The sequence below is a fragment of the Oratosquilla oratoria genome, chromosome 21 (assembly GCF_046742065.1).
Source record: "Oratosquilla oratoria isolate Oo_2021 chromosome 21, ASM4674206v1, whole genome shotgun sequence".
NCBI classification, from domain to species: Eukaryota; Metazoa; Arthropoda; class Malacostraca; order Stomatopoda; family Squillidae; genus Oratosquilla; species Oratosquilla oratoria.
Genome location: NC_134797.1, coordinates 25,675,735 through 25,702,753, shown reverse-complemented (window position 1 = coordinate 25,702,753; position 27,019 = coordinate 25,675,735). Strand labels below are relative to the sequence as shown.

The window sequence follows — 27,019 nt, the reverse complement described above, 5'->3', positions numbered from 1 at the left end:
TCCCATACTTTATTGAGATCACTCTGTAGCGACTCACAATCTTCTTCAGTGTTCACTTTTTTCAACAATTTTGTATCATCCACAAAGAAGCTCATATAACTTTCAATTCCTTTATCCATATCATTAATATATATAGCAAACATTATTGGGGCCAGAACTGTTCCTTGTGGAACTCCACTTATCACTTCATCCCAATTAGAGTGTTTGTCTCTTATCACCACTCTCATTTTTCTTTCATGCAAGAAGTCTTCCATCCACTTCAGCAGTTTGCCCTGTATTCCTCCTGCAGTTTCTAATTTCTTTAGCAACTTTTTATGTGGCACCTTATCAAAAGCTTTTTTCAGGTCTAGAAATGCACAATCAGCCCATCCATCTCTTTCTTGTATTACATCTATTAGCCTTGAATAGAAACACATTAAGTTTGTGACGCATAATCGTCCTTGTCTAAATCCAAATTGCCTTGGATTTAGTACTTTTTTTCAAATGCCTTACCCATCTAATTTTGATCATTCTTTCACAAATTTTAGCTATCGTACTTGTAAGAGAGACCGGTCTATAGTTAGTAGGGTCTTCCTTGTTTCCCTCTTTATATATTGGTACTATATTTGCTCTTTTCCAATCTTCTGGAACTTTTCCTTCTTTCAATGAACTGTTTATTAGACTATGTATTTTGTCTGTTAGTTCATTCCTGCATTCTCTCAAAATCCAGTTTGCCATTTCATCTGGTCCATGCAATTTTCTGACATCGAGATTACTCAAGTGATTCATTATTTCATTCCTTGATACTTCTATCTCTTTCATAGGGGTGACTTACTCCCACTCGATATCTCTAGGTTATATGTTCCTCGTAAACACCGATTTAAAATACTTGTTCATAATTTCTGCCCTTTCTATTTCCTCTGTGTATTCAACTCCTTGTCGTAGTTTCTCTAATTCTTGTTTGTTTTTTCAGTTTGTTGTCTACAAATCTGTAAAATAGTTTTGGTTGACTTTACATTTTTCTATGACATATTTTTCGTATTTTCTATTTTCATCTCTGCACACTTGTACACATTCATTTCTATAACTAGTATATATTTTCCATTTTTCAGTTTTTTTCTTTTCTTTTTTCCATTTTATCCAAGCTTTATCCTTTTTGTCTTTTAACTCCCTACATCTTTTGCTGTACCAACACTTTACATATTCTTTTTCTTGGAACATACTTGGAACATACTTTTTCACTCCTTTATAGATTTTTGTAAAAATATTCCATTTCTCTTCTACTGTTGTTTCCTCCTTGTGTATTCTTTCCCAGTCTGCTTTTTGAAAGAATTCTCTTATCTTTTTTTTTCAGACATCAATCTTCCCTCTCTATATTGTTCGCTTTTTTATGTATTTTTTCTCATTTAGTTCCAGTTCAACCAATATGTGGTCACTTTTACTTATTGGTATCTTATATTCAATCTTGTCCACTATTTCGGGTTCTGATGTGATTATATTAGGTCCAGTCTCGATGGTTCTTCCTCATTTCTATACCTAGTATTCTCTTGTATCCATTGCGTCATTGTATGTTTTATAATCATATCAAGTAGTACATTTCCCCATTGGTCATCTCCACCCTTCACTGTCATCTCTTCCCAGTAGATTTCTTTACACTTAAAGTCACCCATTACAACTATTCTTCCTCCATCTTCCATTATCTTATTTAGTGTTCTCCTTGTGTCTTCTATAATGTTTTTGTGTTCTTTCTCTTCCACGAAGCCGTTTTAGGAGGCACATAATTTACTATAAACTTCCTGCTCTTCCCATCCTTGTCCTCCACTTCCATCATAATCATCTCTATTCTTTCCATATGTGACATTCCTCACATTTATATCCCTCTTAGTCAGGAACATAACTCCACCCCCTTGTTTTACCTGTTTCTAATCCAATAATTATATGCACCATGTCCTACACTGTTACGTGGTAGGACCTTTCAATTTTGTCTCTACAATTCCCATCATGTCCGGATCCTTTTCCTTCAGGTAATCATTCAGTTCGTTCAATCCTGTTATTAAGCCATCTATATTTGTGTAAGACACTTTTAATTTTCTGCTACTTCCATCATGTTTTGTTTCCCTTCCGTTTTTCTCTGCTATGTACCATTTCCTCACTTTCATATTCACTACTCTCCAATAGAATTTCTCTTTTTCTGACTGTTCTTTTCTCGTTTTTTCCTTAGCTTCTAGTCTTTTTTTTTCTCATCCTCTCTTTCCTCTTTATTAATTTCTCTTTTTATCCATACCTGTTTTTATTGATCAATGTCTGCTAGTTTCCCTGCTTTGCTAAGATATTTTTTGCTGTCCTTTGTGGTCTGAATTTAACCTTAATTGTTCTGGTCTTATCTGTATTGTATTTCCCTAGTCTATATATTTCTTCTATTTCTTTCCCTGTTTCTGGTTCATCTTCTTGAACTACTTCTAATATCTTATTTACTTTTTCCTTTTCCTCCTTTATTCTTGTAGTCCTATTTGGATTATACTTCTCTTCCATCCCTAATATAATTATACATTTCTTTTTATCCGCTAAGTCTCTTACTATATTCTCCTTCTCCCTCATCACTTTAATAACTGTGTCCTTAGTTTGTTCTTTCATCTGCTGTTCCACTATATCTCTAAATTCAATTTTATTGTTCTCTTGTACTTTTTTCCAACCACTTACCTCTTTTGCTATGGACTCTTTATTCTCTTTATTATTCCTCTTTAATTCCTCATTCTCATCCTTTACTTCTCTTAACTGTCTTTTTAATTCTTCTATTTTAGTTAGGTTTTGATTCTCCTTCTTTAGTTCTTCCAGTTTATCAACTCTTTGGGTAACTAGTGTTAATTGGTTAAACCTAACCTCCCATGTTTCTTTCATTTTTTTTAGTTTCTCCTCTAGATTTACTAGTCGGGGGAGGTTGTCACCTCCCTCCTTAAATCCATAAAAGCAGTTATCTTCTCTTTCCATTGATCTACTATTATCTATATTTCTGCTTCTGACACTTCTGCTTCCTTGTTCTTCCTCGTCTGTGTGTTCTGAATCCCTCTTGTTTACACCTCTTCTAACATCCGGGACCTGTTCATTCCTTTCCTAATTTCCTTCCATTTTCCTCAGTAATCCCTCTCTTTCTCCTTTTTCTTCACCTTCCCACTACACCAAAGGTATTCCCTCATTTTTGAGATTGATGAAACTTGAAGTTTTCTTGGAGTTCCAAACTTCATTGTCACTTCGACCAACGTGTGTGTGTGTGTGTGCGAGACATCACTCCTGATTCGGCAACATCTGCAACTGGGTCTTACGTCACGGCAATTAAGTTAAAGGTTTATCACACTGGGTTATTTTTCCTCCCACATCCTACCTCCAACCCCCATTTGAATAACTAGAATATGATGTCGCTTACAGAAATCTTGACTTCTCTATGAACATTTCAATAATGTGTCTAACATTTGTATAGGATTACATTCTCTTAGTTCATCATTCAGCTTTGCTAATTTGATATATGGAAATTTGAAAAATAAATTTCCTTCCAAAACATCTATTACTTTCAAAATATTTTGTCATAATGTTTCCCCATTTCACATCTGCTCTCCTTTATCTTACGCATTACTGTACATCACAGAATCAGCCTGGCAACAGATAGACACTAAAAGGGAGGTGGTGAATGTTAGTGGAGTATGTGGGGATGGAATGGGTGGGAGTGGATTTTATGCTTTTGCTTTTTGGCTACCTCCCTTATAAGGGGGAAAAAGCCTTTGGCTTATGTAAAACCAATCCAGTAAAATCTATGTGCATGATAGGTTCACTTAAACAATTTGAAATGTCAACATTTTATTAATAAAACTATAAATAACTATATTTTCACACTGTAAACAAAAATGTAAACATTCTATTAAGAAGATAAAAATCTATATTTTCGCATGACCAGTACAAACATGTTAGTCATCAAACACTACACGACTACCCTGGAACTGTCCAAGACCAGATGACTGAGTCTTCATACGTTTCTTGGCTTCCCACGAAGGATGAAGCTTCACCTCCGGTGCTGCAGAAGCTGTAAAATCAACAATTCATTTAAAGTACTAATATACATACATATACCAAAGGCTTTTTCCCCCTACACAGGGAGGTAGCCAAAAAGTGGAGGATTGTCATGCAATGAAGTGGTGGGGGTAGATCAGCTTTGGCAGCCAGGCCTTATTGTAAAGGTGCTGTGTCTTGCTGCACTGCTTCTGACCCAGAAAGTGGGTGGGTGAGGGGCAGGGATGACCCTTCTTTCACAAGAAGCAAAGGAATTTGTAAAAGGAGAACAAAAAGGTGTTAGATGAGTGTGTGCCTTGGCTGACTACCTTTCTTAAAAGAGGGAAGAAGCCTTTCAGTATATAGATATATGGTTTACACCATATTCACAAAACACTAGTCAAATCTACTTAAAATCCAATGGTAATTCCTACTTTCAGTATAAATGAAAAATATTCACTGTTTAAGAGTCTTGCAATTATCACACAAATGTATGTTTACTTAGGACCAAGAATCTGATTAATCACAGAATTAGAAACATACTTACCAGTGACTGAAGCAACCTTCGTTTGTGGAGGAATAAACTCCTTGGTAGCCACCGGTATCAAATTTGGATTATTTTCATCCCTGAAACTACAAAATAGGCATGATGTTATTATCATAATAAAAAACTGAATAAGTAATTAGTGCAAGAGTGCTGACAAATTGAAAGTGAAATGATAAAATCTAATTCATTAACCATGGCTAAGCAAGATCTGAAACACAAAGAATTTAACTTGTAGAAGAAAATGGGAAAAACTTCTTTCCTTAAACAAAAATGTTCAAGATGTTTTCCTCTTCTAAATTTGATAGACAATGTAAAATATTGAAGATTCACATCAAGTAGACTTTATAATCACAACAGACCAAAGACTGGTTCTGGCAAGTGGTGATCCTGTGAGGTGGAGATCAGAGGAAATGATCTAATGACTGTCTTCAAAACCCACTAACACCCTCACCTTCATTTTCCTGTGTTGTCCCAAGGGTCTGACACTCTTCAGTGTCCAAGATCTATATAACCTTTAACTATATTTCCACCATTTTTTCACAAAAAGAACAGCTGACAAATTGCAACTACTTCCCCCTCTTACTATTGTACACCAATGACATAGGAAACAGTCACACATTAATACAACACTGACTACTGTTGATTTCTATTAAGTGAAATCCAAAGCAGCTGCCATGAGATTGTTGGTTTCCAGTTGATGAAGGTCAAGACAGCAGTTATTATTACTGTAATTTGATTTGAAAAGTGATGCAGAGTAAAATATAATTTCATTTGAAAATTATTATGGAGACTACAGACTTTTTTTTAGCTATAATAATGATAATACTACAATGATAATAAATCTATTTCATCTATACTAAAAGGCTTCTTCTTGATAGAAACCCAAAGCAACAATAAAAATATCAACAATAATAACATACTAATAATAATTATAACTAAATGAAGAGGCCTTGCTGTGGTTGTGCTGTCTTGTTGCACTGCTTCTGATGATGAAATGGGTGGGAGTGGATTTATGCCTTTGACGTTGGCTACCTCCCTAAGGGGAAAAAAGCCCTTGGCATATGCATCTATGTATTATTATTATGTATGCTTGGCTGGCTGCCTCCTTTATAATGGAGAAGCCTTTTAGTATATAGATAAAATCTATCTATATTCCACGGGCTTCTTCACCTTAATAAGGGAGACAGCCATAAATAAAATATATTATATATCATTGGAGATGGTTAAAGAAAATGGAGAAAAGTGGGAGGTGAGCCAGCTGTTGTTTGCTGATGACACTGCGCTTGTAGCAGGATCAGAGGAGGGATTGAGGAAGTTGGTGACAGAGTTTGGGAGAGTGTGTGAAAGAAGAAAGTTGAAGATCAATGTGGGTAAAAGTAAGGTGATGAGATGTACAAGGGTGTGAAAGTGGTAGCAGACTGGAAGTGAGCATTAAGGGAGAGCAATTGGAGGAAGTGGATAGTTTTATATACTTGGGTGCGAATGTGGCAGGAAAGGGTGGAGTGGAGGTGGAGGTAGAATGTAGATTGAGAGAAGCGAGTAAATGCCTTGGTGGATTAAAAAGTGTAATGAGAAATAGACATTTGGGAATGGATGCTAAGAATGGATTGTATGAAGGAGTGATTGTGCCAATAGCACTGTATGGGGTAGAAACATGGAACATAAAAGAGGAAGAGAGGAGTTTGAATGTGTTTGAGATGAGGTGTCTGAGAAGTATGATAGAGGTTACTAGGCTGGATAGAGTGAGAAATGAGGAGGTGAGGAGGAGAACAGGGATGGTAAGGGAGTTGGGAGATAGGGTGGATGAAAGAGTATTGGGATGGTTTGGACACATGGAAAGAATGAGTGATGAAAGACTAGTAAAAGAGGTATGGAAGGCAGATAAGGAGAGAGTGAATATGAGAAGGCAACCTAGGATGAGATGGATGGATGGGGTGAAAGGGGCTTTGGGGAAGAGGGGAATGTCTGTTGAGGAAGGACAGGAGAGGACAGAAGACAGGGGTGAATGGAAAATGGTTGTATATGGATGATGTTGTGATGCATGAGATGGAATGAGTGGGGGATGGGGGTTGAGGTAGTGTGTATGAGAACAATTTGACACAGCCCGATGGGATTTCTCCCCATCTTCTTTTCTGCATGAGGGGATGGAGAGGGAAGGTTGCCGATTTAATGAAGTGGCCTTGCTCTGGATGTGCTGTGTCTTGCGACACTGCCTCTGATCCAGGGCAGTGGACAAGATGCAGGGATGACCCGTCATCCAGGAGGTGCCAAGATAAGAGGGAAGGTAGAGGGTGGAGGGGAGTGGAGTGTATTGGGGATGGAATGGGTGGGAATGATTTTTATGCATTTGTTTTTTGCCTACCTCCCTTGTAAAGAGAGGTATCATTAGTATAGTTGAGTCACTCTACAGGCTCCAAATTAACTCTAAAATTAAATCTTATTTTGCTATGCATCACTTTTCAAGTAATTTTTTTCAACTGAAAACCATCAATTCCATAACACTCAACAAAGGTCCTTGAGCCCTTCCATAGATTCCTCCACAAAGAAATCTGGACAGTAAGCTTTGTTGTTTTATGTAAACAGCTAGTGCCAGGAGGAGAATAGCTCCTGGTTGCCAGCTCTCATTGCATGAAAAAGTAGGAGGAAACAGGTGAAGCTGAAAGAGGAAGATTTTTGGCCCAGTCCAGACTGCACCTGTAGCTATATGTGAGGGTGTTGGATTTTGAGGAAGGACAGCAGGCTGATGATATTCTCCAACATTCATTTAGCAGGACCACCACTTATTATAATGAAGCTTAAAGCCACCTACTATTCTAAATTAAGACCTCACCTTCCTCTGCCGTTAATCTTTTGCCTTCTCTCTCTACGGTTTCCATCTCCTCGGCCTCTTCCCCCTCTTGAAAATCCTTGAAGTCCTCCTCTTCTAAATCCTTGATTATATCCTCCTCTTCTGCTAGAACCTTCATCTGAAAACCTTCCTTTGTTCCTGAAATCTCTTTGCTCGTTGTTCCTTCCCCCTTCCCTTCTGTCATCTTTAAAGCCTCCAATCTTCTGTTCCCTTCTTCCTCCATCCTTTCCATGTTTCATACCCATTCTTTCCTTTGACGGCAGGCCTTTTCTCATACCTTCCTTCACATTCACTTGAGGATTATCTCCTCTAAACATATTTCTGCGGAAATATCTTCCCGAGTCAATCACAGAATCATCCATTTCTTCATCAATATCATGTCTAGAGCTTTCCCCGAATCTTGATTCTCTACTCATGTTATTCTCTTCATCTGAGTCATTATCTTCACTCTCTTCTTCATCTACTCCCCCAATAAAGAAAGAGCTTATTTTCCCAGCCTTCTTTTGCATTATCTCATCATCTGACTCTTCATCACTAGAGTCTTCATTCTTGTCTAGCACAGGTTCAATTACATGTTCTTCTGTCAAATTATCCAGATTAAGCTGTTGGACAACCATGGCTTTACTATTCTTTTTGTTTTGTTTATGCTTCATTGTGGAGCTCATTTTTTTCAGGAGTTTTTTAGATACTTTGCTGGGAGGTTGCTTTTCCTTGTTTGGTTTACTGTTTAATGCCTCTTGAAGTTTGTCCTTTGTTCTTTGTACCTTATTTTCATTCAAATCAGAATCTTGTAAGTGCTTAACATAATTATGCCTATTAGCTAAAGTTTCATCTTCACTTTCACCTTCAGAAGAAGTATTCTGATGTTCTTCTTGGGTGGTATTCAATCCATCATAATCAACATTTTCCTCTACAGATGCAGTACTCATTTCACTCCCACTGGCTAAACCTGTTTCTTCATCATCACTAGCTACTTCCTCAGCATCCTCATCATCTGAATTCTCTTCCTCAGAGGTGGAACCACTCACACTCTCTCCAATCTTATTATCTCTCTCAAGCACTCTGGAAATATCTTCTAAACTACCAGAAGTATCCATTACATCTTTCTCCTTATGATTACTAGCTTTAGCAACACTTTTTGAATTATCTGGTTGGCAGTCTTCTTTTGTGTTCAATAGATTTTCTTCAGTATAATCAAACCTGTTCTTCCATTCACAGCCACACAGGTCCTGAAGGAGCTGTAAAACTATTCTCTCTCTCTTCATGTACTTTTCAAAGAGGCCTTTACCTTGTTTCCTCTTTAACTTCTGTTTTCGATGACGTATTCCTAGTCCCTGAAAAAATTTATGTACTGCATAAACAAGTTATAATTATTCTAAGAAAAAAATAGAAATCAGCTATACTCAAAATCCCTATTGCAGCCAACCTGTGATGAGTTACACATTAATATTTTGTAAACAAACCTTAACAGATGTAACCTAGACTTCTCTACATTAAGTACCCTGAACCATGTTGTTGAAAATACACCTGAACCCCAACATTCACGGGGATTAGGGAACACAAAATAATTTTCCAGCCCCCTGCACCCATACTATACATAGGTAACCACTGGCTGGCACCAAAATAAATTTCAACACCTTTAAATAGTAAGATTCATCAAAAACAAATTCCATTTAACACAAAATAACCTATGAAAAAAACATGAACCAGAAATGTCGAACCTGCAAATGTCAGGGGTCAGGTGTATATAGTACAATCCTACAGGTATATGTTTCTGATATAAAACTGAGGTATGCCACCCACAATCACCCCTTTATATAATCTTCCCTTTGTATCCATTCCCAGATGCCTATTTCTCATGACACTTTTCAATTCCACAAAACATTCACTTACTTCCCTCTCTCTACAGTTTACCCCCACCCTCCATTCCTCTATTTCCTGCCACACATGACCTTAAATACTGAAAACTATCCACTCCCTCCAGCTTCTCTCCTCCAAGACTTACTTTCAACTTGCTGCCACTCTCTCCCTTTGTACATCTTATCACCTTACTTTTACTCACAATTACTTTCAACTTTCTCCTATCTCATACAGTCCCTCCTCCGACCCAACCACAAGCACAATGTTATCCACAAGCAATTAAGGCATTTGCATATGTATGTACCTATCAAATGGAATGCTTACCATAAATATATCTGGAAGTTCTACAGCCCAATCTGGATGTTCTTTTCGAAAGTTACTAAGCTCAGTTTTAACAGTTTTGTGTTCAGATAGGCGACATACAGCACGTTGTTCAATGCTACACTTCGGCTGAAAAAAAAATTCATAAAAGCAAAAATTAGTAAGTTTAAACTTTTCAAGTCAATGGCATACTTCATTAATCTTGTTCTGACTAACACCATACATTTTCATTCAAATGCTAAGCACTCGGCACCAAGGTCTCATTTCACCTCATTACACCATTTCCTCCTATGACATCCTGTACTTTTTTTTTTTCCATTTTTTATATTGTCACTAGAAAAATAAAGTGGCTCTACATGGGCAAGGAACTTTCTCATTCTATTCACTCCATCCATACCTATCCCTTTCATGCCTTCATAATTAAATTATGTGAAAATCACACCTCATTTCTTCCACAAAAATTCCTCATCAATGCACCTCTCTTATGGAACAGATTGCTACCTTAGTTGTTCTTATTGTTTAATCCTTAGTGTCACTTGGTACATAAGAGTTATTGAGGAAACCAATTATATTCTTAGCCTCCTTCCACAGACCATCCTCCCTGAATGTGTTGGGGCTATTTGTGCATGCTGCCAATGATGAACAGTCTAAATATGTGTGCGATCATGCAAGACTGTCTGACACAGGGAACATACCATGTCTTTCAGTGTACAAGATGACACTTGAATAATAAAAAAAAAAAGGGGGGAGAGGTCATCCTACATGCCAGATACAAAAACAAATCTGTCAATGCTTTTGGTTTCACAACTTGCTTCCACTACAGATGGTATTTACCTTATCATGCCTCACTGATAATATACGAACAATCCAAACTATCTATAGGTTATACTTTAAGGTATGATAGCTTATTACTAGTAATAATAATTAATTGTACTGGTATATCACCATCTGGTTGTTTGGTGCTCACTGACCTAAACTTCACCACAGATGGTTTGGTAGTTTAGAGGTCGTCTTATATCACAGATATCAGCTAATACCATGAAATTCAGACTCTTTGGGGGCTGTCTTATCTGAAAGTCTCACTCTTTCCTGCTTGACAGACATTCTGTTTGCATCCAAAGCTCTATTCACTCCATCCATCCATCTCATTCTTGGTCTTCTTCTAAAGTTCACTTCTGATTTCCTCATTCTTCCCATGTGCCCAATCCCCTTCAGTACTCTCTTGTCTACTCTAACCAACAGCTCCTTTCCTATTCCTATCATCTGCCTCATTTCCACATTTCTCATGTTAGCCATTCTTGTAATACTACCATATTTCTCAAACACTTCGACTTGAAATCATGCAATTTTTTTAAGTCCCTCCCAAAAAAGTGTAATTCCTAGCATTCAGATCCTGAAAACTATATTACTTACATCACTGCCCATATCCTTAAGGGTCCTTCTGTTTGCAACCACCAGCTTTCCAATGTCATCACGATGAAGTGTCTGTCAATAGTTCTCAGTGATATGAAAAAGAAATCACTTCTAAAAAGGCAAAACAAATCAGCTTGTCAATATTTCATACTTTGTCCATTTTATTTCAAGCATGATGAGTAATAAATAATAAAAAAATTAATTTCATAATGCCTATCATTAAAAAAGTACTTACTTTGATAAACATTAACTCCTGAATCAGCTTTTCTGCACGTCTCTGATTCTTTTCACGTTGGGCCTCAGTTCCTTTCTTTGAGCGATATTTTTCTGCTGATCGCACCAACTGTGTCATCACATGAACTTTGCTCTGACATACTGCAGGTCTCATTTTCACAAGCTGAAAAGCATTTTCATCATCATCATTAAAACAAATCATAATAAATAATTTGAGATTACTAAGTAACATTACTACCATTATCTCCCCTTAAACTGGAATACTGAAAGCACTGTTACAGTTGAAGCTCAATTAAATAGAACTAGATCTACCAGATTTATCTTATATATAGAATAAATAATTATATTATGGTTATGCTCAACTTATCAAAATTTCTGGCATACATACTTCATATCTGATATGTAGTATTTATTTAATTCTGTACATAGAGTAAGCTATGTAAAATAGTGGAAAATGAATATGAGAATTGCCATCACTTTGTAAACCAAATGAGTTTGATCATAATCACCATCACTGACACCACACCTCCAATGATACGTAGTTTTCTGATGCCTTTAGTTTAGGCAGTGCCACACTGGCTGGGATTTATAAAATACCATTACACCGATGATACTAATCAAAATTATATTGTTTATCAAGCACCCATGTTGATTTTAACAGTGATGTTCTGGCTATAACTTTGTAAGCAAAACCCACTTATTGAAATGTTTGCAATTAAAAATTTTACAGCTTTCTTATATTGTCAGAGAAGAAATCAAACTACCACGGATACAATCAACACACATAAGACACTGAACACCTCTTCATATACTGCCCCTCACTAATAATCCCTTAACAATAGCACAATATTTAACCCTATGTGACCTGTACCCATCCAGTGGGTCTCTCCTACAAGAGATCAGAAGCAATGAATTGAGTGACTGAGTCAGGCTCAAGGCAAACCAAAAAGACGGACAGCCCTAGATTTGCTTGCATGCGAACTCACTGATAGATTACTTACAATCCTGGAACAATCATATATAACTGGTGCAAGTACGTCATAAGCGGATACTGCAAAGCTTGGGTGTACGTACGAGATATGAGGGACATGAGCCTGTATGTTTGTATTAACAGTTTTGTTAAATAGCTCCATCTACCAAGGCCATGTAACACAGGGAGCTGATGTCAAGAGGCCATGTGGCACGTGGTCTTTCATGCATACATGCTGTAGTTACAGTTGGTAGCACCCTAAGCTCAAGAAGGTATAGCACTCCAAAGCCTAGGATTCAAATCTGTACTAAGCAAAGCTATTTAACATCAGTTTATTTGAAAATAATACCTCCATTTACAGAATGTTGGCACTTTAAAATTATCAACTGTGTCAGAACTGACAGCACTATCAGGCAAGGAGTTACACGAGTTGATACACCAAATAATGTGATTCAATGTAATGAAATATCTACACTTGCATTCAGACAATAACGGGCTTGACAGTTATATAGACAGAGCAGTGACAAGACTTGTTTCTACTGAGAATAGATTCATACAGTAACAATAAAACACCAATATCCAATTTACAAGAAAAAAAGAATGAATGTAAGAAAACACGATTTTACATACAAAACAGTTGACATGTGGAACCTTATGACCACATTGTACATGGCAAAAAATACAAAGTTAGTTGCATAGGCCTAATAGGCCTCTTCTAGATCTTCTCTATGTAAGCCTCTACGTAAGGAAAGGACTAGTTTCCTTAGGTGACAAATGAGCACTACACTCCAGTAAGCAAAGAAACAATCATACAATCAACAATGATCAATGGACTTACAAAATTATTAAGAGTAAACTTAGTAAGTTTTTTTGATTCTTCACTGTTATTATCCGCACCCATCTTGTTTGAATTATATACTTCTTGAATATTCCTCCTTCACAAACACTGCTACCCACTAGTTCATGGGCTAGATCAACCAATTCCGAGACTGCAACCCAATTCCACCACGTTCTTCGTTTGTAAACAGTGTAGCCGATGGATATTGCGATTGCATAGATGTTTAAAATCATAAAAAGTTATAAAATGCTTCTCATTATTCATTCAAAAATGTCAAAATCTTATTTCTTAGTACAAATTATATTTTTTTCTAGAATATTCATTGTTTATAGGAATAAATTTCACCATAATTATTTCAGCCTCGTCATAGTACACAATTATTAGGTTTCATAATAATGAATAGCATAGATTCAGAGATGATACAACATATCTTTTTGATTTAATATTTTGATATGAAAATTGTTATGGTGGAATTGATTACCACCAGCATACTTATACCGAAGAACCATACTAAGAACAATCTGACAAATCAAAACAAACATGGCCTCCGCTCTGGAGCACTTCGTTAACAACGTTACAACACTTTCTGTCCAGGGTAGGTAAATGAGCATTTAATTGTATTACACTCATATAGATTAATTTCTATATCAGTCGTATTATTTGTTGAAAATATTACCAAGAAAATTCGGGTACCTGTTTTTACTGTTGAACTATCTCCACAAGTTGCCCATTGCTTTTGTATGATTACAATTAGTCATCTTACATTAAGTATTACATATTGTTATATGAATTTGTCTCATTTGTTTTAAATATGATTGCTGTAAGAATTACACTAGTTGAATATTGATTGATTATTAGACCTTCAGATATGTTTGGTATCGGGTAACCCCCCTTTTTAACATAGCCCATTAAGAATGGGTGTCTTGATGTACAGTATAGCCTAAGAATGGATTAAAAAACCACGCCCACAAATTAATCATTTGAATGTTAAAAGCCATGTGTGGCAGTAATTTTTTTCTCTTCCAGAAGGATCTGGAAGATTTTTTTTTTTTTTTTTAATATATGTCTATTATTGTGACTGCCATTTAACAAAATCTACAACATTAAACAACTTTGACAAATTTAAAGGGTGTGTACTCAAAAAATAAATATGGAACAGATCAAGATTATTAGACAAGACTGAAAACTGGAACTTTCTTTACTGATGCAGTACAGAAGAGAGCAGTATGCCATTGTAATGATTGTTTATATGTGGAAACTATTTGAGGCAAGTGCCCAACCCTACTGCTAAGACTTCCATGAATATCAGGGAACAGTATCTTCCAAGACATGGGAGAATCTGCAGTAATGGAATAACTGAAGGCGTCTCTCAACAGCTTGGATCCCTCCATGGAAACAGTTTTACATATGAGGGACCCAAACTCTTCATTTGTATACCAAGAAGAATCAGGGATTTAACCAGGTGTAGTACTGAAGTCTTCAAGAGAGCTTTGGACAAGTTCCTGAAAGGGGTCCCAGAAGAGTCACCTATTTTGCATGTCCTGCATCTTGGACAGCTGACAGTATTAGTATACCATCTCAGCTGATTTACCTCAGCAGGGAAGCATAATAAAAAAGAAAAGAGGTGGGAGTCCAAGTTGATGATAGATTACTAAATGAAGAGAAGTAAGAACAGAAGAAGATTGCATATCGCTACAAGAAGACCTAGACAAAATATGGGAATGGAGTCGGAAAAGTGAAAATGTAGCGTAATGGAATTTGGAAAAAATAAAAATAGAGTATCGGGACAGTACAAAATTAGAGACAAGTCAAAAAAGTCGATTCAGAAAGGGACCTGGGAGTAATCTCAAGTGACTTGACACCTGATAAACATGTCAATAAATTATTTGGAGAGACTTATTACTTACTGAGGTCAATGAAAGTGGCCTTCAACTTCAAAGATGAGGAGATGGTTAAAAAAATAGTTGTTACACTGATAAGACCTAAACTAGAATATGCTGCTACACTATGGGCACCTAGCACAAAGAAGAACATAAGAAAGTTAGAAAGAATACAAAGAGCAGCAACAAAGATGGCGCCTACACTGACAAACCTGACATACGAACAAAGATTAGAAAAATTACATCATTCATCACTGGAACAGAAAAGAGAAAGAGGCAATTTGTTGACCATTTTCAGACAAAGACGACTTATTAAAGTGGGACAGAACTTTTTCGACAGAGACGACTTATTAAAGTGGGACAGAACTTTTTCGACAGAGACGACTTATTAAAGTGGGACAGAAGAGAAACAAGAGGACATGAAAAGAAACTAAAGAAAGGCAGCTACAGAAGAGACCTGAAAAAGAATAGCTTCCCACATAGTGATTGATTTGTGGAACAAACTGAACGGAGAAACAATGAATACCAAAGCTATACACGATTTTAAGAATAAACGGGGCGTAGAGAGATACAAAAACGGGTCACTATGAGCATAGCTCTCGTCCCATAAAATACAACTAGGTGAATAAACACACACAGTCTTATTACTCGTCTTTCTACTCACGTTTCATTATAGGCAAAGAAGTCTAAAATCTTTTCCTTTTGGGAACTGGTTGACATATACAAATAGTTATACCTAATGTCTACAGCTTATTCAGATTGGTGGATGTCTGTTATAATGTTTATACTAAATGAAAATTTTATGTTTCAGGGAATTATGAAGAAGTGGTCAAATTTGTTAGCAAAAATTCTGAAGTAGTACTAAAGAATGTTGCCCATTTGGACACAGTTCTTGCAACTCTTCAACCGCAAACACATTCCATTGGGGTACTTGCAGTTCTCTGCGTACGATTACAGAATGTATCGCCACATGACAAAAATATAGACACTATTCATGCTACAGTTGCTGAATTTATTAACGTATGTAGTGAAGAACAAATTCGTCATGCACCAGATATGAGTAAGTGTGTTTTAATATCTGTATGACCATGTTTAAATTCTGTTTTTATATATGATGGTTTAATTAACTTTACACATGTGATGTAATTTAAAAAAAAATCTTCCCTGAACAAGTGGCTGACCTGTGTGGAACATATGCTGACCTCTTGGTTGCGGGAAATTGTCCTATGAGAGGTATTGAGCTCCTCTGTATTGCCATCAAGAAGGTGCAAGAATCTCCACTTATGTTGACATCAATTCACGCTCATCTAGTTCACCTTTGTTTGGTGGCCAAGTGTTTTAAGCCAGCACTGCGTTTCCTCGACATAGACATAATGGACATCAGTAAAGAGGTAAGTAATAGTTGGACACCTAACCCATTGAGTAGAGTAGATGTTTTGTTTTGGCTGAAACCAGACATCCATATTTCACTGAGGGATATATTATTTGAGATAAAGTGGGGCCTAATTCAGTTGAGGTATTGTCCCAAGCATGTGCACACACAAAGTAAAAAAAAAAACACATACACAGAAGCAGTTGTGTTTATTAAGTGACCAAAATGGTAAAACAAGTTTCAAGTAAATAGTCTATTAAATACACAAAATGGAGAAGGAAAAAGAAAAATGAAGAAAAAGTGAATCAATAAAGAGAGGTTTGGACATCAGCAGAGTTAAATCATCACTGGGGGTAATACCAAAACATCATGCATGATTGATATCCAAAATCAACTCAAAGGTGGGACACCAATGTTTTATTCAGGATTTCCAAAAGAAAGAGGATTATTAAGCAGGGGTTTAGATGTGGAAAGAGAAACTAGGTATAAAAATGTACAAAGAAAACAGGATATTGCTAATTTGATGGAGGAATCAATGAATTTTAAACATTAATATAGGGCAATGTACAGAGATAAACCAACCATGAAGAGCTAATGACAAGATGAACAAAGAGCTTAATGATCTAAAAAACGAATTAAATATGGTCAGAAGTGATAATGAAAGAATGAAAAATGAAGATAAAAAGTAAAAATGAGGCATTGAAAAAAGAAGTCGAGGAACAAATACAAGCAGTGACCAAAAAAGTAGGAGAAACAATTAAGGAGATGGATCACCTAGAAATAAAGAATCAATGGAAGCTAGAACAAGAAAATCAGAAAATAACCTTTAAAGAAATGGTACAACAGCAGCTAGAGGAAAAGGCTAAAGAAACTGTAAAGTAAAGAAAAGGAAAACTGGGTAAGAGACACAGTGGATAAAAAAAAAAAGTTCATTGTAGTTTATGGTATTAAAGAATATAATGTACACAGATACCAAAGAGAAAAAGAAAAAGAAATTGCAAAAGCAATTCTGAAAGAGATACAAGAGGAGGGACAGGTAATGGACAAAGAGATAGAAGAAGTACATAGAATGGGACAGTACTCTAGAGAAAACAGTATAGGCCACTAAAAATCAAACTAAGGTCTCAAATGATAGCTGAAGAAGTACTATCAAAAGCAGCAAAGCTGGCAAATAGTGAAAATTACAAAAATGTATGGATAAAAAAAGAAATGAGCAATGAGGAAAAAGAGATAGAAAAGACAGAAATGAAGCAAATTAAGAAATGAGAGAACAGAGGCTGGAAAGAGTTTTTTTGGGGAGTACTGGACCTGAGGCTGAGAAAATGGGACATAAAAAAAGGAAACATAATAAACAAAAAAAGAGAAGAAAAGAATTTTTTTAAATGATATATATTGACATTGACAATATATATTGACATATATATATTGGTGGAGGGAAGGAGAGCAAGAGGAAAGCAGAAGGAGAAGTATGTGGACGGGCTGATGAGGGCGACGGGAAAACAACTCAAACCAGCATAGATGTTACAAGTAACTAGGGACCGTGAATGGTGGTGCTCCATGGTTGCCGAAGTCCAAGAGGATATGGCACGATGGTAAGGTAAGGTATTGACATAGACGGTATGATTTCAGGACTAAATGAATTAGATGACTATCTGTTAGTAGAGAAACCAGACGTAATGGGAAATATGGAGACAAAATTAAAAAGTCTACTACCATCAAATAGTGTGGGACAAGGTCTATACAACCATTGGGTGAAAATTAGAAAGTTACCAGGTGGAGGAGTCATGTTTTTGTGTAAGAAAGGCTTAAATGTAACAAAGATAACAAAGTAGAAAATTTGTAGTAATACGGTATATGTGCCTCCAAAAACAGTCTTGGACATATTGTGATAATTCCAAAATGTTGGAAGACACAAAGAATGCACTAATTGAATTAATGAAAGGGGGTAACATAGTAATTATATATACATGCATATACCAAAGGCCTTTTTCCCCCTCATAAGGAAGGTAGCCAAAAAAACAAGGGCATAAAAACCACTCCCACCCATTCCAATCCCTTATCACACTCCACTTTCCTCCACCCTCTTCCCTCCCTCTTATCTTGGCACCTTCTGGATGACGGGTCATCCCTGCATCTTGTCCACTGCCCTGGGTCAGAAACAGATATTCCCCTCTTCCCCAGAGCCCCTTTTACCCCCATCCATCCATCTCATCCTAGGGAAGAAATGACAGTGAAAGGAGGAGAAGACCTTTGGGGAAATATTGTACTGGATATGACCTTTGAGTACACATTAACTCAATGGGTAAAGGAAAATACCAGATATAGAAACAATGAAGAACCATCAAGACTAGACTTCTTATTATTTTGAATATTGTATTTATTAATTTATATTTATATTTTGCTTATTTATTTTTATTTAGTTTAGTTTAGTTTTATTTATTTATTTATTTTTCTCTCTATACACTTTACATCTGTTCTCTTTTTTGCCTTCCTCATCTTGTACTTTGCTTTCTCTCCCTTCTGTACCTCTCATATGCTTCCATAGTTCTACTTTACAACTACTCTTCATATCCCTGCTTCATTTCTTCCACCACTCCCTTCACCTCTTCATCCCACTATTTAATACTTCTCCTGTTCTTACCCATCTTGTCATCCCATATACTCTTTATGCACACTTTAACATTTCCTACTAGAAGCATACCCTTTATTCCTGTACTCCTGTTTTTCTTTTATCTTCCAATATTTCATATACTTATCACTGCTTCAGGTATTCTTTTTCTTTTTCCCTTTCATTTAATATGATCATTTTCAACATTTCTCTCCCTTCCACCCTTTTCTTTCCCCTCTTCTTTACCTTTACTGTTTCCCTTCTACCAGAATATAATCTGACAACCCCTTGCCCCTGAATGTACGTATGCACAAAACTGCTGGGCACCACTGCATAATCCTTTAATGATCCCTCAACCAACCCAGAATCCATCACCTTATTCAGCATATATTTATGCTTGTCACTCTTATTAAACATTGTGTTCACTATCATCACCTTACTTTTAAAATGCATCTCTCCACTGTAGTTCTTTTCCAGTCCCAACAACTTTCTTTATTGGGTCCTCTCTTACTCCAGTATTGAGATCCCAACACCACTGGTTTTACATTCCTCCCAAAACTCTATATACATTTGTTTAAACTATTCCAAAAAGCCTCTCTTTTCTTACTACCAGAACTAGATGCACTCACAAAAGCCCATATTTCCCATCTTGGTTTCACCTTTGCTCACGTTGTCCTCAAAGACACCTCCCTCCACTTCAACACACACCAGTAGTGCCACACTTCCCTTCCTTCTCTCTTGAGCCTCTTTCATGCCATCCACTCTATTTCCCTTCAAGGTTTTTTCCATCCATTATTGCTTTCCTAGCTCTTGTTAGTTTTCATCCATTCTTTCTTTTCTTCCTCTTCCTCTTTTAAGATTTGGTCAACATCTGAATATTATCATATTGAACAGTACATCAATACATTTCAGGGAATATCATAAAACAAAACACCCTTGTAAAAAAAATGCTAGTTATCACTAAGTTGTATTTACCTGATTGTAGTACGGTATATGGGAAAGAATGTTCATTGGGTCCTGTCTAATCTTTAATTGATCATACCTAGCCTCAAATTCATGTACAGTTGACAACAGGTGATTGCTCCCACCAACTACTATGAACCAGTGATATAGAAATTGCCCCACACTAATACAACACAAATGATAGTCCAAAGTTTGTTCCCAGAGAAACCTATTAGAGGCACTGAGAATTGTTGCTGGTAACTGGGCTATGGGTTTTGGTCAATAAAATTTAAGCAAAGATTATTTTTACTATATATTAATGTTACATTTAATTAATTCCATTGTTGATGATATCTTTTCAGCAAGGGAATTATGATGTTAAGTATTTCCTTCTTTACTACTATTATGGTGGAATGGTATACACAGCTGTCAAGAATTACGAGAGAGCTCAATACTTCTTCCGAGTTTGTATTACCACTCCTGCATTTGCAGTATCACACATCATGCTGGAGGCCTTCAAGAAGCATATCCTTGTATCCCTCATTCTGGAGGGAAAGGTATTTAATTCTCCTTATATTAGTTTAACATAATTTTTTTAGCTGTACTGGTTATATTTAAGGTTATGTATTTTATTTGCATGGCATATGACTGTTAATATTACTCATATGATTTTCACATATACTTTGTCATGTAATTGACATAAGTATACAGTTGAACCTTATTATAACAGACTAATTGGGGGGAGCATCTGTTTATTATTGTTGATTGTCCATTGTATCATAAAAACTTTATGGTAAAAGACATATTTCCAAATGTCATTACACTAGAGAGCACAGTGCTTTAAAGTCCCATTAGACTGATTACAGAAGAAGTCTTCGTATGCCTTTCACACATGTAGCGTTGCCTTCACCCATCCCTGTTGAGCAGACATTCCCCTTGTACCCTTCAGGAAGTTCTCCTTCAAGTTCTCTCCATCTACTTCTACCTTCCACACTCTTTTTGCTAGTCTTTTTTTTATGTGTTCTTTCCATGTGCCCAAGCATTCCAGTATTCTTTGATCAACCCTGTCTTTTTGCCCTCACTTTCTGGTGTTCGTACCCAGATATGTATTTCTCGTGACATTTTTCATTACTCCAGACATTTAGTTGCTTCTCTTACTCTACAATTTACCTCTACCCCCACTCCTCCATTCCATACTACATGTGACCTCAAGTACTTGAATCTTTTCACTTCCAATCTTTCCTTTAAAACTAACCTCCAGATCACTGCTACCCTCTCCCCTTTTACATCTTAGCAGAGAGATGATGTTATAGATGTTTAGAAAGGAAGTTGATAATAGAAATCTGTTTTTAAGAAGAAAGCCAAGCATAGGTATACTTTGGAAAGGGTGGTTGATAGGGCATTAATGAACTATATAGTGGAAGTATAGGAAGAGTTTTGGATGTTCATGTTTTCAAGGGAGAGAGTGGGAGAATGTCAGATCACTTTTTGGTGGAAAGGAAATTGGGAGTCAGGGGGAAAATAATAGAGAAGAAAAAAGTACGAGGTAGAGAGGTGCCAAGAGTTAACAAATTGAATGAGAAGGAAAATGAGAAAGAATACCAGTAGAAGCTGAGAGAAGTGTAGGAGGTGGTGAGGGATAGAGAGGAGATAGGAATAGAAGAAGAATGGGTAAGTTTAAACAATTGATAGTGTCCAAAGATGTTATGTGGGACAAGAAGTATGGGAGGAAATAGAAGGAAGGGTAGTGAATGCTGGGATGAACAGGTGAAGGCAGTAGTAGAAGAGGAGTAAGAGGATGTGGATTGGTTTCAAGGTAGGACTATGGAAGCATATGAGTGGTACAAGAAGGAGAAAGGAGAAGCAGAATTTAGGGTGAAGGAGAGCAGAAGTAAGATGGTACAAATTTGACAGAAAATTTTGAAAAGATGTTTTGGAAGGAAGTGAATAGAACTTAACAAGGTTTTGTTTACCAATGGAATCAAAGAAATAATATGGGATGCATTGTTAAACATGCCTTTTGGGAAGCAATCCTTAGTTCCCATCCCCACCTTATTCCCTTACTTTATCTATTCTACTTGTGTAGTTGTCTATCAGCAGTCAGCACAGACAATTGCTCTCCGTCCTTTTTTAACCATCCCTGGGATCCAGTGACCTTTCCCTGTGCCATCAGGTCCTATATATTCTCAGAGTTTTGTGTTCCACAACATGGCATGATACATACATACATACATACATATACCAAGGCTTCTTCCCCCTTACAAGGGGGGTAGCCAAAAAGAAAAAGGCATAAAATCATTCCCACCCATTCCATCCCTGAATGGCATGATAAAGCACTAATAAGCAAAATGTCATAATAATAAAGGCTCCATCCCTACATGGTGTTTTCTTTTAATAGGTTTTAAAGTATCTTTAAACTTGCATTTGAATTATTGATTTGTCCTCAAGAGATAATGGACTTGGATTTCACCAGTAAGCAACTGAGCAGAGGGATAGTGATTTGTGCAGTTGTTATGTAATGCATAGGGTGAGCTTTTAGTCCCTTCTGTTTTGCATTATGGAAATAATTTCATATTGTACTTCTTATTTTAGATTGGCAAGATCCCAAAGTATGTGTCCTTGATCATGACACGGTTTATCAAACCTCTTAGCCAAGTTTACTGGGACCTTGGTGTTGCATATGCTACCAACTGTCCCGATAAAGTCCATGGATTGGTCACTAAACACCAGGAAACATTTGTGAGGTACCTGGAATGACTACTTGATATATGATGAGAAGTGATATATAATCTGCAGGGCCTGTGAATAGTGATTGTACTGGCAAAAGCTTGTGGGGGCAAGTGGAAAGTGATAACACTTCTATAGATTCATTAGTGTAGTAACCTTAATTACAACAAGTTTTCTGATTTCAGAGACCAAAACATGGGTTTGGTGAAACAGTGTCTAAATGCTCTCTATAAGAAGAATATACAGCGTTTAACCCGAACCTTCCTGACACTTTCCCTGGCAGATGTCGCCAATCGAGTTCAACTTGCAACCCCTCAGAAAGCACAGGAATATATATTAAATATGGTAGGTTAATTATATGATTGTATTACAGTGGATTACCGTTGAAAAGTATGCTATCAGGAAATTGTATCCAAAAAAACAAGGAGGGGACATAATAGAAGTGTCTATGATGTATGTTTATGCTGATCTGTGTTGTTGAGAATGTACAGATATTTCAGTTGCAAGGAAATATAGTTTGTGCTGTGTGGTACTCTTTTTCATATATCAGTATGTATGTTAAGCAGTGAAATCCCTCCCCCTCCTGAAAAGTACTTTAGAGTGAGTTTAGCACAAATAATTGGGGTATTTTGAGGGAATTATAGATGACTGCTTAGGAGGAATGAATATGTTAACAGTGTTGAGTGTCTGGTTCTGTGAAGTGTGTATATACGTAGATGAATGCACTTTCTTGTGTTCAGTTGATATAGTGTGTGTGTTGGGGGGAGGGGCAACACTCATTGGGTTCTGTCTCCTACTCCCCAACTTATCATACCTAGCTTCAAATTCATGTACAGTAGGTACTTGACTTTGAAGCAAGGTATTTTGGAGAGAGTGTCTGTTTGTTTGCTTGTTTGTTTGTGTTTCTCGTAAGTCCACATGGAAAATCAGGGAAGTCCATGAGGTGTTAAGATAGTAGGTTGATGAATGAGTTTGGATGGATGTGAGATGGGTGTGTGCATTGATTCATCCATCCCCTTGTAAGGGGAAAATATCCTTTGGTAAGTATGTACATAGCAGCCATAGGTTTCCAGTTAAGAGAAACCTGAGGCATTAGATAAGTAAGTGTTGATGGTGAGTCAGGGAGTATTCAAATGTAATCCATATTTACTTAGTTTTCCTGTAATACTTAAATTACTTTATGAATGTAAGATAACACTTAAATTACCTTAAGAATGTAAATGATTATTTCTTACCAGATTGAAGATGGTGAAATACATGCAAGCATTAATCAGAAAGATGGTATGGTGGTCTTCTTGGACAACCCTGAGAAGTATAACTCCCCAATTATGATGTCATACTTGGATAAAGAGGTATGGAATATGGTTATTGCCCCACATTGAGGATGTTCAAATTTCCTAGATCTTCTATGTGTCAATTTTAAATATGCTGGACCAGAAAGTTGTATGAACAATAGCTTTCTCATCTTTATGATACACTGCAGAATATGAGATTCCATTATTCAAGGATCTACATACCCCACAGTTAAATTAAATCATCTCTCATAAAGAAGAAAGTATATCCTTGTTTTTAAGTAACTGTTACCTTTCCTTGGTATAAATAAAAGAAAAAACTTTTGTGTTACAGCTTCAGTTGTGTATGGAAGTGGAAAGGCGGCTGCAAGGTATGGAAGAAGAGATCGTGGTCAACCCGCAATATGTGCAGAAAGTTTTAGGTCCTCAGGAGGAGGATGGACCAGCACCGTCAGCTCAAACCAAGTGTTCCGGGGTATCCTCAATGTAGCACCGATAGTAATGGTGATAAAAGAAAATGTCTGATTTGAAAAATGTATTATTCCGATAACAACAAGTCATGTAGAACTTGAATTCTTATTTGTTCCTTTCCTTGACCATTTCATCTTTGTGAGCCTTCGAATTTTGTGCATCATTGGCTCAGCTATGCTCAATCAAAGGAAGTTCCCATGGACAAAAAATGCAACTTTGAAGTTGCATCATCAGCACAAGTTACTCAAATTCACATTCAGATATGTCAGTGGTTTGATTTAAGCAGATGCTTTGGTCAATGACCACCAAAGAATATTCTCAAGCAGTGTTTGAAATTTTTCCTATAACATGAGGAAGAAAAAGGAAAAGTGATCAACATTATGAAGTTTATCTAGTTTACTCCAGCTAAGAAATGTTGATCAGTGTTGATTGAATATTCAGAACAAATTCCCAAGGCATATTGTTTTCAATAGTATTCAGTTTTCTTTATTTATTTTTTACCAATACATTCAAGCAGTCATTTGTATTATGTTGTGAAAAAATGGCAGTTAATTTATTTACTATGAAAGGTTAACCCACCCATTGAAGTATATTTGCATGTCACAATGCCATCTTTCCACCAGATTCCTGTACATAGATATTAAATTGGCCTTTGTACATCTCTTTCATTTAGCCTTCAGTTCAACTTAAGAATTCCTTATCACTCACGGCTGATGTAAAATGTTTTTAACAAACCTTGTATAGGTCTAATTACATGAAATCAATTGTTCAGTCTGTTGCCCCTTGGGACCCACAGCTCTCAAGTAATCGGCAGCAGCCACAAGATTGTCCGAGTTACTCATGGAAAAGATATGGTGTTGTCAGGGTAAAGTTAAAGTAAGGCATTGTAAGATGAGGTGTTCATTGTTTTCTGTGTGCTGATTGCATCTTGCATAATTTGCATATGCAGCTAGGCCTGTTCTGTGTTGGCATTGTTGGCCTCAACATTTGGTAGTGGTTCTTGCTTGTGTAAGGTTCTCTGTAGGGCTGATGTCTGGGGGAGTTTGGTGGTTGGTTTTAGAGTGCCTGTTTTGCGATCTGAGCGTGTATGTGTTTTTATATGAATGTGTTGTGGGAAATATTGATTGCTCGGTAACATGGGACTGTTTTAGGGTGCCCCAAAGGAACAGATCCATACACCATTCGTACATACATATACCAAGGCTTTTTCCCCCTTCCAAGGGCGGTAGCCAAAAAGGGAAAGGCATAAAAACACTCCCACCCATTTCATCCCTAAATACACTCCACACCCCTCCCACCCTCCCTCTCATCTGAGCACCTCCTGGATGACGGGTCATCCCTGCACCCTGCCCACCGCCCGTACACCATTTGTATTAGAATTTAAAATCTTTACTCGTAAAGGAGTGATACTTTTGTACTACTGTTGTCCTCCTTTATACTGTCCCCTTGAACCTGTTATACATTACTTTTGTGACCTTACAGTGGGGGACTAACATGAGGTACTCAGTGTCCTGTGTGATGGTAACATCTAGAGCACTTTGATTCTATGGCCAGGCCTATTTTTGTGGTGGATGGTGTCTTCATTGCAAATATGCCAGTGCAGTTCTTCCTTCTCTTGGAGAGATTTTTCTGTGGGGCAATTTGAGGAAGTACAGGAATCCTCATTCAGTCAAACAACCCATCATTATCATTAATATTCCATACTCTTGTCCAAACCATTGCAGCCAAGGTTTTCTTACATTGTTCAATAGCCATCTTTTCCTTGTACCTTTCCCCCATCAGCATTGATGTGGAAACACAATCAGATCTCCTTAGTCAACTAACACCCCTATATTTTCAATTCGGAGTCTTCTCTAAAAGATACCCCCTTTGGGGAGATACCACCACAACCCAACAAGACAAACTAATATCCTCCCTCATGAAAGGTACAGGATACTTGGGGAAGTTAACATGGTCTATCTGTAAATAAATTATTGTTTGTGTATTTATAGGATGCATCCAAGAGCCTAACCCTATTTTTCATTAAATTAAGTATCCACTTTATGCAAATTTACACCATGTGACAATTTTCCAGCGTTGTTGATATGGACTATAGTTTACAATTGCTTTTAAAAGTAGCTGGGATTCAAGGGTTGCCTTATTGGGATATGAATTTGGGTTCATCATTTTTCTGGCTAGATATTAGAGATAGTGTGTTATTGTTTCATCTATTTACATACATATACCAAGGCTTTTTCCCCCATTCAAGGGAGGTAGCCAAAAAGAAAAAAGCATAAAATCATTCCCACCCATTCCATCCCTAAATACACTCCACTCCCCTCCACCTTCCCTCTTATCTTAGCACCTCCTGGATGACAGGTCATCCCTGCACCTTATCCACTGCCCTGGGTCAGAGGCAGTTAGGGAGATAAATATGTAATTTGGTCATTGATGTGGGGAATAGTGATGTCAGTGAGAATATGAGGGTGTTTTAAGGTGATTGTTGACATGTAAGTTCATTACGAGTTTCAGAGTGCTTGGTGTGTTATTCAATGGGATTGTACTACAGAGGTTATGTGGTTTGTGAGGTAAGCTAGTGTTGTGTCAATTGTTGGATAATCCTCTACTGTTGGGTTGTTGGAAAAAAAAATCTAACGCAAGAAAGGGACCATCAAGGTTGTGGAGGTTGGAGGGAGCATG

At 36.9% G+C, this 27,019-nt stretch overlaps 2 protein-coding genes across 3 annotated transcripts; one reads left to right on the top strand and one right to left on the bottom strand.

Moving 5' to 3' along the window:
* Positions 1–3,817: 3,817 nt before the first annotated feature.
* On the bottom strand, positions 3,818–13,260 carry LOC143036806 (uncharacterized). Of its 2 annotated transcripts, XM_076204569.1 has the most exons (7): positions 13,049–13,260; positions 11,242–11,403; positions 11,007–11,078; positions 9,597–9,722; positions 7,395–8,746; positions 4,565–4,650; positions 3,820–4,051 (listed from the first exon to the last, which is right to left on the bottom strand). In XM_076204569.1, exons 1-7 carry the CDS (start codon positions 13,109–13,111, stop codon positions 3,936–3,938), a joined length of 1,977 nt encoding a protein of 658 aa, XP_076060684.1. In that variant the 5' UTR covers positions 13,112–13,260; the 3' UTR covers positions 3,820–3,935. The 2 variants fall into 2 exon arrangements, with proteins under 2 accessions (XP_076060685.1, XP_076060684.1); XM_076204570.1 differs by lacking the exon at positions 13,049–13,260 and having other exon boundaries at positions 3,818–4,051; positions 11,007–11,117; positions 11,242–11,368.
* Positions 13,261–13,487: 227 nt separating this feature from the next.
* CSN3 (COP9 signalosome subunit 3) lies at positions 13,488–24,997 on the top strand. Its single transcript, XM_076204571.1, has 8 exons — positions 13,488–13,643; positions 15,740–15,988; positions 16,102–16,319; positions 20,213–20,407; positions 22,443–22,594; positions 22,763–22,922; positions 23,816–23,929; positions 24,204–24,997. Exons 1-8 carry the CDS (start codon positions 13,589–13,591, stop codon positions 24,357–24,359), a joined length of 1,299 nt encoding a protein of 432 aa, XP_076060686.1. The 5' UTR covers positions 13,488–13,588; the 3' UTR covers positions 24,360–24,997.
* Positions 24,998–27,019: the final 2,022 nt, after the last annotated feature.

What these genes read in the sequence shown, in the direction of transcription:
- LOC143036806 (XM_076204569.1), bottom strand. Translation starts at nt 13,111, where the DNA reads ATGGGTGCGGATAATAACAGTGAAGAATCAAAAAAACTTACTAAGTTT. An exon ending in AGGAGTTAATGTTTATCAAA is followed by an intron (nt 11,079 to 11,241) that starts GTAAGTACTTTT and finishes AACTATTGACAG; the next exon opens with ACACTTCATCGTGATGACAT. An exon ending in AACTTCCAGATATATTTATG is followed by an intron (nt 8,747 to 9,596) that starts GTAAGCATTCCA and finishes AAATTTTTTCAG; the next exon opens with GGACTAGGAATACGTCATCG.
- CSN3 (XM_076204571.1), top strand. Translation starts at nt 13,589, where the DNA reads ATGGCCTCCGCTCTGGAGCACTTCGTTAACAACGTTACAACACTTTCT. An exon ending in CCCTCATTCTGGAGGGAAAG is followed by an intron (nt 20,408 to 22,442) that starts GTATTTAATTCT and finishes TTCTTATTTTAG; the next exon opens with ATTGGCAAGATCCCAAAGTA. An exon ending in CACCAGGAAACATTTGTGAG is followed by an intron (nt 22,595 to 22,762) that starts GTACCTGGAATG and finishes TTCTGATTTCAG; the next exon opens with AGACCAAAACATGGGTTTGG.